The sequence below is a fragment of the Pleurodeles waltl genome, chromosome 12 (genome assembly GCF_031143425.1).
Source record: "Pleurodeles waltl isolate 20211129_DDA chromosome 12, aPleWal1.hap1.20221129, whole genome shotgun sequence".
NCBI lineage: Eukaryota > Metazoa > Chordata > Amphibia > Caudata > Salamandridae > Pleurodeles > Pleurodeles waltl.
Window position 1 is genome coordinate 548108081 of NC_090451.1, and position 13154 is coordinate 548121234.

The window sequence follows — 13154 nt, forward strand, 5'->3', positions numbered from 1 at the left end:
ACATCAGTGAGCAGAATCTCAGTGTGATTTATAACTAAGTTATTGTTTTTCGTGGACCCAGTAGTGGTTCTTTTGTCATGCTCCTAGTCACCTTTTGGTGATATCTCCCCACTGGACCTTGGAATCTTTTTCCTTTTCTCTTCTACATCCTCTGCCTCACCTTAGAAGAGGCTGTGTGTTACCTGGAAAAGGCTTTCTTAGTGATGGGGGACTGTCCAAGTTAAGCCAATCATGAAAGGACCTGTAGATGGTGGAGAAAAGCCTGAAAAGGCATATTGCAACGGCCCTGACCTTTAGATGACGACTCATCTCCGCTGCTACCAGCTTTAGGACCGAAAGACAAGTTCTGTGGAAACCGCTGAATTTTATTTCTACGAATGGATTATTAAGGTAGCTGATTGTAATATTTGTCTGTGGCAAACTTGAACATTCCTTAATTTCTTCTTGTAACCTTCTGCTGTGCCAAGGATGCTTTGAATTTGCTCCTATTTTTGTTATTCTCTTCTACTGTTTTTTTTTTTTTATAAAGAGTCATTTGAACAGTGGTTTTCAAATTATTTTCACTGGTTTGTATCTTGGCCAGCATGACTTCGGAAAGACTCTTTGCAGTACTGATAAGGATTAATTCTCTTGTGCACTTCCATGCTAAGAGTCACCAATCTTACCAAACGGTGACATCTTCAAGAAATTTATTTTGTTCATTTGTGCCATTGAAGCAATGTAGGACGGTTTTGGTCTACAAATAATCGGTCATAATTGCCTTATGAAGGGCTGTTTTAATTTGATTCTTTTTATGATTTGAAAGGGAATTCAAATGCTCAATATGGGAAAGGGACTGGGAGATACTCATATCTCTTAAGAATGATGGTGTTGTAAACAATATAGAGACCATCTCCAACATGTGAAAGGGCTATCTACTCCATCAATGTATTTATATGTCCACCAAGGTGATAGTGCTGGAGTTGTCTTATAAATCAATCCAGAGGCAAAGTGACTTAAACCAAATAGATTGTGTTACAAAACACAAAAAGGAATAGAACCTTGAAGCTGTTTGCTGCACTCAACCTCAGTTTCATAGATTGCTTTGTAATTCACCTGCCTTACCGCTCTTGCCTCTCCACTTACCCTTGCTAGTTTGTCTTAATATTGTGACACTCACACTAACTTTTCTTGTATATATAAAAATACACATGCATGTGCCAACTAGAAGCATAGGATTTGTAAATGGAGAAGCAGGAGAGCTCTACAAGTATCCCTTATGGCATGTGAAGTTTAGCTTTTGCTAATTTGACATCTACTTGTTTTATTGGTGGTTCTGTTAAAAATAAAAAGGGATCCTGACTTCACATAAACCTTTGTAGAAGCTGGGTATTTGCTACAATGGCCCATATGTCTTGGACCTAATTATGAATGATTGATATTCCATATTTGTATGATTTTTATATACTTTGGGTAACCTTTTTGTAGGGTTCTACAAATGGAAATTTTCCTTCTTTAGATTTTGGTTCATCTATCTAAATAATTAACTGATTTTGAATAATTATTGGAAGTTTAGAAAGTAACTTCTGTCAACGATAACAAGACGTTCAATAAAATTTTGAAGAAATCTTTGGACGCACTCCCAACTTCTAATCATTTGCATAAGCTAAAGTTATTGCACTATAAATACATATTTCCTCTTTAACAAATAGATGCATTCACTGGTAAAAACAAATGGGGCCTGATATAGATTTCGGCGGATGGACTACACCTTCACAAACGTGACGGATATAGGGGGTCATTCTGACCCCTGCGGGCGGTGGAAGCCGCCCGCCTGGCGGGAACCGCCAGAAGACCGTACCGCGGTCAAAAGACCGCGGCGGTCATTCTGACTTTCCCGCTGGGGAAAGGCCGCCCGCCCAGCGGGAAAGCCCCAGCAACGAGGAAGCCGGCTCCGAATGGAGCCGGCGGAGTTGCTGGTGTGCGACGGGTGCAGTTGCACCCGTCGTGATTTTCAGTGTCTGCCAAGCAGACACTGAAAATCTTAATGGGGCCCTGTTAGGGGGCCCCTGCAATGCCCATGCCAGTGGCATGGGCACTGCAGAGGCCCCCAGGGGCCCCACGACACTCGTTCCCGCCATCCTGTTTCTGTCGGTGAAAACCACCAGAAACAGGATGGCGGGAAGGGGGTCGGAATCCCCATGGCGGCACTGCTTGCAGCGCCGCCGTGGAGGATTCCCTGGGGCTGCGGGAAACCGGCGGGAAACCGCCGGTTTCCCTTTTCTGACCGCGGCTGTACCGCCGCGGTCAGAATGGCCCCAGAAACACCGCCAGCCTGTTGGCGGTGCTTCTCCGGTCGTCGGCCCTGGCGGTCCATGACCGGCAGGGTCAGAATGACCCCCATAATGTCCACCGCATTACAGTCTCTATAGGATGTAATGGGGTCAGAATATGGCGTATGGGATATCCCCCATGTTTGTGACGTAGTATTACTCTCTACCAAGATCTAAATCAGGGCCATAGTCATTAACCTTTCCTTTGTCAGTAGGGTAAGTAAAGTCCATAAACAAAAAAAGCAAATACAGTGCAAAATCCTAAAGTTCCTTTCTGAAACAATATGCTTGAAGAATATTATGGTTATACCAATTAAAACAAATAATATAAATGCTGTTTCAAAGTGCACTCAACAACCATCTCACAGCAATGGCAAGGAAAAGTAGCAGTCAATAAATCATAGCACTTAAAAATTAAAATAACACACAGCAGTGATGTAACAATTTATCAGTTATTATGTGTTAGCATTTGTCTATTTGCCAAGAATGGCTATATACAATTCAAAGGATGGGCAGAGAAAAGAGTATTGCTACTGAATCATCCTTACATTTAGCATCTGTATTCTAAGCATAATTCAGCTTTGGTTATTAAGGGTTAGATGTACGAACACTAGTAATAGCGATTACCAAATAGTGCTTTTTTGCAAATTGTTATTTGGTTATCACTATTACTAATGTACAAAGGGGTTATCCAGTCCTTAATCCTTAAATAGTAATTCGCAAATCTCAAATAGACCTACCTCATGGATATCAATGAGGTAGGTTGCAATTTGTGACCTGCTAGGATTCGCTGCCACTACAGGGATGGTGGCTGCCGGAATCAGCAGACCACCACGTCTGTAATTGCTTTTAAGTAAAGCAATCTTTCCTATTTAAATACAGCCCGTTTTCCTCAAAGGAAAACAAGATGCATTTAAAAATAAAAATGAAACGTTTCATTTTCATTTTTTAGGAGTACTGGTCCCGTCCGTGGGACCAAAGCCTGCTGTAAAAAAAAAATGTTTTCAACATTCTCGAAGGGATCCCTTGGGGAACCCATTTGCGAATGGGTTACCACCAACTCTGAATTAGTGGTAAAATGTGAATGTTTTGTGACCAAATCTTTCTCATAACACTAGTACATACCATTCAGATACCCTATTTGGAAAGGATGCCCTGAACACGCTCCTTCTGTTTTGGGTCGCAAGTCCAAACTGAGATTCAGTGACAAATACCTGAATTGCAATTTGGTGGTTATACATTTCAAAAAGCATTTTGTGGTCTCAGATGGCTTAATTCTGAGAATCGAGCTGCTTGCTCCTGCAAAGGTGCTTCATATATCTAGCCCTTCATCTCCTTCATTGAGGATATTAAAAATATAAGATTGTGTACCAAACTCAAACCTTGAACACAGAGGTAATCACCCTAATACACGCTGCTAATCTCCCACATACAAGATAAACAGTAGCCGCAGCCAACATATTTTCCAGTTATGCTGTACATATTTTTAGAAAGAGCTGGACTAGTTCGCTTTAAGGTGGATAGAGGCCTCCTGAAAGTGTCACAGTGCCTCATGAAATTACTCTTCAGATAACAGCATGGATTCAGTACAAGTGCCTTTATTTCTGTGTGTCTCTGTGCATAAGTGTATTTAGGTACATACTGCCTAAGCATTGTGGCAAGTAGGGTTTTTATCTCTATCAACCAAATTGTCTTTCAATCTCTCTGCATGTCCATCTGTCTATGCATCCCTATATGATGTGTTTGTGTCTGGGCGCTATTATGTAATATTATTGAAAATTCCTATTGCATGCTTACACCCATGGACCCACTTATGTGTCGGGCCTGATTTCGAGTTTGGCGGATGAGGTATTCCATCACAGGCATACAGTTATCCCATCTGCTGTTTTACAGCTACATTTTATCCTGTAGCACTTGCAATATGCCATACATGATATCCTTCACATCTGTAACAGAGTACTCCAGGCGCCACACTTTAAATCAGACACTTAGGCCCTCATTACAAGTCTGGTGGTTAAAAGACCGCCGCAGTAGAAATGGCGGTTGCACCACCGTGGGCCTGCCGGAGTAGACCATCTTATTATGACCTTGGCGGTGTTGCAACCAAAACACAGCCAAGTCATCGCCAGTCCTGCCAGTGCGGACAGGCCGCGTTTGGCGATAGGCATCTCCGGGGACCATGTTTCCGCCGACCATATTACAGGGTTGCACAGCATCAGGATTTCTACTACGATTGCCCCGCCACGAAAAGCCTGGTGGAAACGAACAACATAAAAGTGGACACTAACCTTCAGGAACACAGGCACGTTCGCAGCCACCATGGAACACAACTGAAAGTCTTCCCAATGTTCCTGTTGGCCATACAACTCCAGAACCAGTGATGGCGACAAAGACACCAACCGTAAGTACACCCGCCTAGCATACACTGGAGGGAAGGCCATTAGTACACACCCACACACAACACACACACTCAGCATGGCTAGTGACGGCCACACACACACACACACAAACACCCGTAGCAACACACACACAAACCACACACAACAAATCACACCTATGCAACACATTCATGTGGAAGGAAAGCCAAGACAAGTTTGTTACCCTCAACACCAATGGGTGTCTGGTGCAAATATATTAGACAGAAATGTTAACATCATAAATAACTATATACAACATAGGCCTACTAGCCAGTCCAACTGTATTGTGTGCCCCAGGCACACAGGGCAATGTCCATGGCCCCAACTTGACTCCTGACTGCAAAGTGGCCTCCTCATGGCAGGGGCCTCAATGGGGCATGCAGGCACCTCATGGGTGAGGGGTGGTCAGAGGTGAGGTTTGGGGTTTTGAGGGGGGTCCTTAGGGTTGGGTTTGGAGGGGGGTCCTTTGGTTTGGGTGGGGGGTTTAGGTTTGGACCTTGATTTTGTGGGAAGGGTAACCTTGAACTTCGTGGAGGTAGAAGCCTTAGGTGGGGGAGGGGCATGGCTTGTACCAGGGGGACCATGGGAGGACTGGGAGGTGGAAGACAGGGGGTTGGGGACAGTAACAGGGCACTTGGGGAAAACAGGGCCTGGGACAGTGGGAGGGAACAGGGAATTTTTAGGGGCACAAGGTTGGTCATGGGATAAATGTTTGGGAGTGGAGGAAGGGATAGTGGTTGGGAGTTGTGTACGGGGAGGTGCCTTGGCTACAGGTGCGAATGTGGATGCCATGTGTGTGCTGTGTGACTGTTGGGTGGGTGAGTGTGGGCGTATAGGTATAGTGGGAGGGGGGAGGAGATGCTGGGAGATGGCAGGGTGGATGTGTGTATGTATGTTGTGGTAGTGTCTGCAGGTAGGGTGGATGTGCTGCATGTGGGAGGGTTGACAGTTGTGCTGAGTGTGCATGTGGTGTATGGGGTGCAAGTATGGGATTCTGCTATTGTGACGGTGGGAATGAGGGCTCTTGTGACAGGATCTGGGAGTGATGATGTGGTACCGCAGGTATGGGTGGTGTAGTGTCTGTGAGGGGAGAGGTGGTGGGGAGTCCGTGTATGGAGTGGATGTTGTTGTGTCTGCATGTGTCTGTTGTGTGTGTGTGCATGGTGGTGGTGTATTTTGTGGTGCTTGTATTTTTCCTTGCAAACCGTGTCTGTTGATGTGGATGCATGTTGGTATGAAAGAGTGCCCTGAATATGTGAGGGCAGAGAGCGGTGGAATTGGGAGCAGGTAGTTGGAGGGGGAACAGAAGAAGGGACACTGGCTGCTGTCAATGAGGAGGCCAGAGCCTGGAAGGATCTCTGCAGGGCAGCCAAGGCACAGTGAATGCCGACTGGGTAGGCATTGGACTGCTGCATCTGTGATGCCAATTCCTGGATGGCATTCACAATTGACTGCTCCACAGAGATGGACCTCAGGAGGTCAGTAGCCTCCTCATTGAGGGCAGCAGGGCTGACTGTAGCAGGGCAGAGGTGCCTGCAGTGAAGGGGATGTCCACCCTCCTGTGTGAGAGGACACGGGCAACTAGGTGCGGAGCTACAGGGAGGGCAGTGCTGATAAGGGTGGTGGCCAAAGATGGTGCTGTGATGGTCCCAGATGGGTCCACCACCGCCCGGGGGAATCCATCAGAGGAGGAATCTGAAGATATTGTCATCAATCCTTTCTCCCCCGTGGCACCCCCTCGCCCTCCATCCTACTGGGTCCCCTCAGCTCAATTGGTATCAGCCTCCTGGGTCCCGTGGGCTGCATCTTCCCCACTCGCTGGTGCCCCTTCTCCTTTGTCTGATGATGCTGATGCACACAAAGACAGAGGAGGAGAGAGAGGGAGGGTGGCAGAGAGAAAGACAGCATGCAATGGGTCAATACCAACCCAAGATTCACACAGAGTAACAACATCATTATCTGCTGCTATGCCATGGCAGGCCATGCCGTCACCTATACATGCTACAACAGTAGGACACCATGGGGGAAACGACAGCAATGCTGATGTAAACTGCTGATGGTGGAACAATAGCACTCATGTACTTGATGAGGATCATACTAGTCACACTTGCCAAGTGCTTGGCACATTCTCATGATCGTTTATGGAGACACATCCTGTACTCCTGACTCAACTGAATCCTGCATGGGTAGGTAGCATGCCCACTAATCTATTGATAAATAGCACAGTGACATCTGGGCCCACTGTACACATACAGTACATGGCAGCTGATTGAGGACTCAATAATTACCTCTGTCACATTGGTAGGCTGGTACTGATTGTAATGCCAATGTGGCTGCTGTGCTGCCCTCAAGGCCCATCCACCTCAGGGTAGCCACCACCAAAATATGGGCCATTAGGGGGATCAGGGTCTGACGGGCACCCCTCCCTCGTTGGGAGGACATCCCCAGCTGGGCCTCTGCGGTCTTACATGCCCTGCATCTCAGGCCCTCTCACCGCTTTCTGCAGTGGGTGCTCTGTCGGCTATGGACCCCCAGGGTCCACACTTGCTTGGCGATGGCACGCCAAACTCCCTTTTTCTGATGGGCGATGACCTGTATGGGTGACACAGACATAAGGACAAGGTCACGTGGAGTGGCATCACAGGGGCAACAATGGACATCACACATCAGTCACATCTCAGGACCCCACTCATGTGTTATCACACCACTAACTCTCAGACTCCTCACCCATCTCCATGCATCCACTCTGTCTGCCTCATCCTAACACCTTTCATCATCACACACATCACTATCAGACAGGACAGTGACATAAGACTCACCTGCTGCTCTGATTCTCCATACAATTGTCCATACAGGAGTAGAACCCCATCTACAAGCTTCTTCAGCTCCTCCTGGGTGAATGCTGGGGCCCAGTCGCCTGCAGGACTTGGCATAATGGCTTCCAAAGTCATAGCACAGCAGCACATGCAGTGGAGGTGTTGCTTGCACGAGTGTCAGGAGTCAAGTGGGCTATGCCACAGTAAATGGTGTGACGCCGGCTGCGTACATGACTGTCACCCCCAGCGGTGATCACCATTGGCCCCAGTCTCCCATAGGCAACAATGTTATCCAATGAGGAGTTGCACTGCAGTTGAGACTGCCTACCACCATGCCGACTAAAACTGGTGGAATGAGGTCACTTCCATCTGTCCTGTGTGTGCACACATTGAATACATCAACCTTTGACTTCTCCTCTCTCCTATTCCCAGATACAGTACAATGGTGATAATGAGACATGCCCCTAGTTGACCTTGCTATCCTGGAAGAGAGACACGTCAGACAGACGTGTTGTCTGAACTGTCAGCCCATCATGGAGCTGTGTACCCAGCTGGAGCCGGATCTGTTGCCTGCCATATGTCATCCCTAGGTGTTTTCATTTTTTCCATTTCCTTTCCTCAGGGTCCTTTCAGATTACAGTGGGCTTGGCAGCAGGGATGTCACAGCCGATGTTCAGTAATCTGTTGAAGGATGTACTGTGTGCTGTGCTCAAACATCTGCCCTGCTGCATCAGGTTACCCCAATGTGCTGATTTATCCACTGTTAAAGCTGCCTTATACGATTTGGCACATGTCGCTCATGTGACAGGGGCCTTAGATGGTACCCACATTGCCTTGGTTCCACCCAGGATAAATGAACAAGTGTACAGGAACTGGAAACACTTTTATTCCATTTATGTCCAGGTGGTGTGTCTCACTGACAAATATATCTCCCAGGTTACGGCCAAGTACCCTGGTTCTGTGCATGACTCATTAATTCTGTGAAACAGCAATGCCTTACACATGATGGCACAACTACAGAGGGACCAGGCCTGGCTCATCGGTATGTATCCAATAGTGTGTGTGCCCCTGAAAACTAATCTCTTCACAATCTGCCCTGTGTCTCCACCAGTATTGAGATGGGTCCAACTTTGTGCACACAGGTGACTCTGGCTACCCTAACCTTCCCTGGCTGCTGATACCTGTGAGATATCTGACTACAGATGCTGAAAACTGTTTCCATTAGGCCCACTGCAGGATGAGGCGTGTCATCGAGAGGACCTTTGGGCTACTAAAGGCCAGATTCCGGTGTCTGCACATCTCCAGACGTGTCCAGCTCTACAAACCACTTAAAGTCTGCCTGGTCGTAGTTGCCTGCTGCATGCTACACAATCTGGCCCTGTGACGTCACATTTCATTGCTGGATGTAGAGGAGGTGGCAGCCGGACCAGTGGCTGATGAAGGGGACATAGTGAGTGCTGAGGAGGAAGATGATGAGGATGCAGCTGACTCTAGAGCAGAGTTAATTCAACAATACTTCCCATGAGAAACCGGTATGTGTAAACTGTTTTGTATGTGACCTGTACTCCTGTCTGCCTTGTGACATAGCTCCTCCTGCTGTGTGTCATCAGTGGAGGTGTTGAGTGCAGCTCTCCCTCTGGGTGGCTTTGGGGGGACATATTGCCCATCAGAGGAGGTGTTACTGTTTAAATGTCAGTGCTATTTTCACTCTGCTGTTATGTTGTATCACTTATGCAATTTATTCTCCATGTTCTATGTTCGCTGTACTGCTATGTCAACTGCAATTGTAGTGCCAAACATAGTGGCGTCATCAGTATAGCTACTTATCCTCACATTCCACAATGGGAGAATGTGCAACCTAAGTGTTGCTGACTTTGAAACACACCTTTAGTTGAGTTTTGTCAGCTGTGAGGGAAGGACCATTGGGTATGGATATCTAGGAAATGTGGATCTGACATGGGCATATGGCTTGGGATTCCACCTGACAAATCACACTAGGGATTTCAACATTGTACTGTATGTGTGTTGAGTGGCCAACATTGCCTCCTATTGTGATAGTTGTCCATGTCCTGGTCTAGTTGCAGGGGATTCGTGTGGTGCAACTCTGGTTCCTGCCTTGCCTGTTGGCTCCCTTGACACATGTATGACTTTTGCAGGACAATGGATTGACTATAATAACATATCTTACAACAGAAAATCCTACTTATTACAATAAAGGCACGTAGGCAGTAGCTGTGCTCAAAGGTGTTTAATGTGATTCGCAAGTGCAATGGGTGATGAATGGGGTCATGGTGGGTGAAATCATCAGAGTAGTTGGCCCAGCTGTAGGTAGTCTAGGTCCAGTATCCAAGGAGCCATGAGAAAATGGACACACGACAGTGGACAGTCAACAGGGTTTGTCAGTGGCAGACAAGGGAGAATGTTCTGGAGAGGGTCACTTCCTGGCGATGGTCTTGGCATCAGGTCCTGAAGTATGTCTGGATGGACGTCCCCACTTGCATGGTGGTTCCTCAGCTCCAGGGGGAGGGGTGCTGGTGGTCTGCGGGTACTCTAGCAGGGCCTCTAGTCCACTAGCTACCGCAGAAGTGGAGGGCTCTATTGGAATGTGGCTAGTGGAAGGGGCCGTCTGGTGGGTGGAGGATGCATGCAGGGTGGTGGCCAGTTCCTTGAGCACCCCTGCAATGGTGGCCATGGTGGCATTGAGGGTCTGCCACTGCTGCATGGCCTCCTGGTGGTATTCCTTGTGCAACCTCTGGTTCTCCTGCACGGTTGCAAGGATCTGGCCCATAGCATTCTGTGAATGGTGTTATGCTTCCAGGACTTGGGAGATGGCCTCCTGGACAGTTATTTTGTGTGGGTGCCCCATCCCTTGGACCACAGGTGCCCTCCCTCTGCTCCTGGCCCCCTGTGCCTGTACCCCTGGCATAGTATGCCCACTCACAGTTGCATCAGGACCTTCATTGTCTTGGGTGTGTGGCCTTGACTCTGGTCACTGTACTATGGGGCGCACTGCTTATTGACCTGTCTTTGGGACACAGGTTTGGGGATGAAAGGTTTGCTGTGCTGCAGTGGCTACATGGGTGGGTGCTGCGATGCATCCAGGGTGAGGCTGGTGGTGGCGGACTCACCAGTTGCCCCAGATGGGCCTTGCAAGTCATCAATATCTAGACGTCCACTGGGGCCTTCATCCTGGTGAGGGCTGTCTGTCTCTGGCATCAGCTGCCTGGTGGCAGTGGCAGCAGGACCTGCGGATGGAAAGGAAGACAGTTATATTGTGGAGATGTAGTTGTTTGTGTCATCATCTGATGCATGGAGTAGCTTGACTTGCTTCCTAGTGATGGCAATGACAGATGCAGCACTGCAGACATTGCTTGTGTGTGACGGGTTGTGCCATTGTTTCCATTTTCCATTGAGGGTTGAGGATAGTGGATAGCATTGCTGTCATGGCCATGTGTTGGAACACAGTCGAAGCATGCAGTTGGTGTCGCATGTGATATGGTTTTCCGTGCAGGTGTTTCCCTGTGAAGTGGGACTGTGATCTTTTGATGTGTAGGGAGTGATGCATTGTGGGAGTTGTGGTTCTTGGCATTGTGATTGGTATCTGTGCATTAGGGAGGGACTGTATGGGAATAGTGGCAGTGGGGTGGTGTGGCATGCTGGGGAGGGGCGTGCGGTGATTGGGGGGGGTGCAGAAATGAGAGATGGGATGGATTAAGGATCTTTGGACCGCGGCGATTCGTACCGCCAATGGTTTTCCGCTGTGCTGATTTGTGGGTCGTAATATGGTGGAGGGACCGTCTTTCTCCCTGCCCTTGGTTGGCCTGCCAGTTTAGGATCTGTGACTGTATTTGGGCTGTCTTCAGTTTGTGACTCGTAATACGGCAGTCACTGTACCGCCATCTCTGGTGGTCTTTTAGAAGCTGCCAGCATGGCGGTCTTGCCAAAAGACTGCCAGACTCGTAATGAGGGCCTTAATCCTTAGTGTCAGATGCTATTGGGCTTGTTAACCAAAGAGGAGAGTTTTAATTTTATCCTGATGGCAGAAGATGGGATATTTTCCTTAAATCAAGGGAAGTCTGTTTCACAAAGTCAGTGCCAGTAAGGAAAGGATGTTCCTCCAATTCTGGGATTCTTTAATTTAGTTTTTTTTAAAGGTGATTTAGTTTTGGGAATGAAAAGAGTAATTGGGCATGTGTCTGATCAGTTGAGATTGAAGAGTTGTGAGCCAGAAATCATAGCACGATTGATGAGCTAAGCAGAGGGTCATTGAAGAAGCTTTGGCCCTTATTATGACATTGGCGGTAAAGCCTACGTACCGCCACGGTGACGGCTGCCAACATACTGCTGCGGTGGCGAATATCCGTTCTCCATATTATGACACACACACACCAACACGACAGAATACTGCCACATACACAAATCCACCAGTCCAAAGATCAGTGCTAAAGTGGCAGTACCAACACCCATACCGTTACGCCAACAAAACAACGCCCACTACATCATGACCCACAAATCACCAGGGCGGACATTCAATGGCGGTAAACCTTTGGCGGTACACACCGGTGCGCTTAGAATGGACATTGTACCTTGGTGTATGACATTAGCTGGCATTTTCTGGGTTCAGAGGTGTTGTTTCATATTATTGGAGAAAAAATATTTTATGTCTATTTTGCCATGGTTGTAACTTTTTTTCTTAAAATTTTTTACTCATTTTATTGTGTTTTTTTTTAATAATCTTTTTTATAAATTGCTATGTATTGCACTTTTATGGTATGTTTTTACTTACCGAAATAAAGTAAATGATGATGATGATGATGATGATGATGACGAATGGACACCCAAATACTAAACTGCACAACATTGGCCAATGCCAAAAACACACACCTGACACTTATACACACACCACACCCACCCACCCACAGCACTATAAAACACACACCCACATTACCCACAACCCTTTCTGAATACAAATCATTGCCACCAGACTGACACCAAGACCACTGCAACAACTAGACACACACACCACATACACCCATACATCCCTCACGCACACCACTACGCACAGCCAACCACAGTACCCAACACCCACACACTTACACACTTCACACAACACCCATGTCGCCACAAACGCACCCCTGTTTCACAGATGAGGAGTTGAGGGACATGGTGAAGGAAATAGTCAGTGTAGAGCCACAGCTGTTTGGATCACAGGTACAGCAGCTCTCCATTGCCAGTAAGATGGAGCTATGGCGGAGAATGGTGGACAGGGTGAACACCGTGGGACAGCATCCAAGAACAAGGGACGACATCAGGAAGAGGTGGAACATTCCATGGCAGCAAGGCACCAGCTCGCCATACAGAGGACTGGCGATGGACCCCCACCTCCTCAACCACAGCATGGGAGGAGCACGTCTTGGCAATACTGCATCCTGAGGGACTCACTGGAGTTGCCGGAGGACTGGACACAGATGAGTCAACATTTACTACTTATCACCCCCCATACCTGCATGCCATCATACCCCCTCACGCTCACTCTATCCCACACACTTCACTTACACATGTGACTAACCACAATGCCTAGCCCTGCATGCAATACCAATGCATGGGCA

General features: G+C 47.6%; 1 protein-coding gene across 2 annotated transcripts in view; it reads right to left on the reverse strand.

The window, feature by feature from the left end:
* Nucleotides 1-13154, reverse strand: part of LCAT (lecithin-cholesterol acyltransferase) — a 499529-nt gene that overhangs the window by 447069 nt on the left and 39306 nt on the right. Inside the window, exon 1 of one of the 2 annotated variants that reach the window (XM_069217600.1) lies at nucleotides 10674-10763. The exons of the other annotated variant lie outside the window; for it this stretch is intronic. Within the exon in view, the coding sequence (XP_069073701.1) occupies nucleotides 10674-10761 (88 nt within the window). The 5' untranslated portion in view covers nucleotides 10762-10763. Of the gene's footprint in view, nucleotides 1-10673; nucleotides 10764-13154 lie in introns of those variants that run through there. 2 annotated transcript variants of the gene reach the window in all.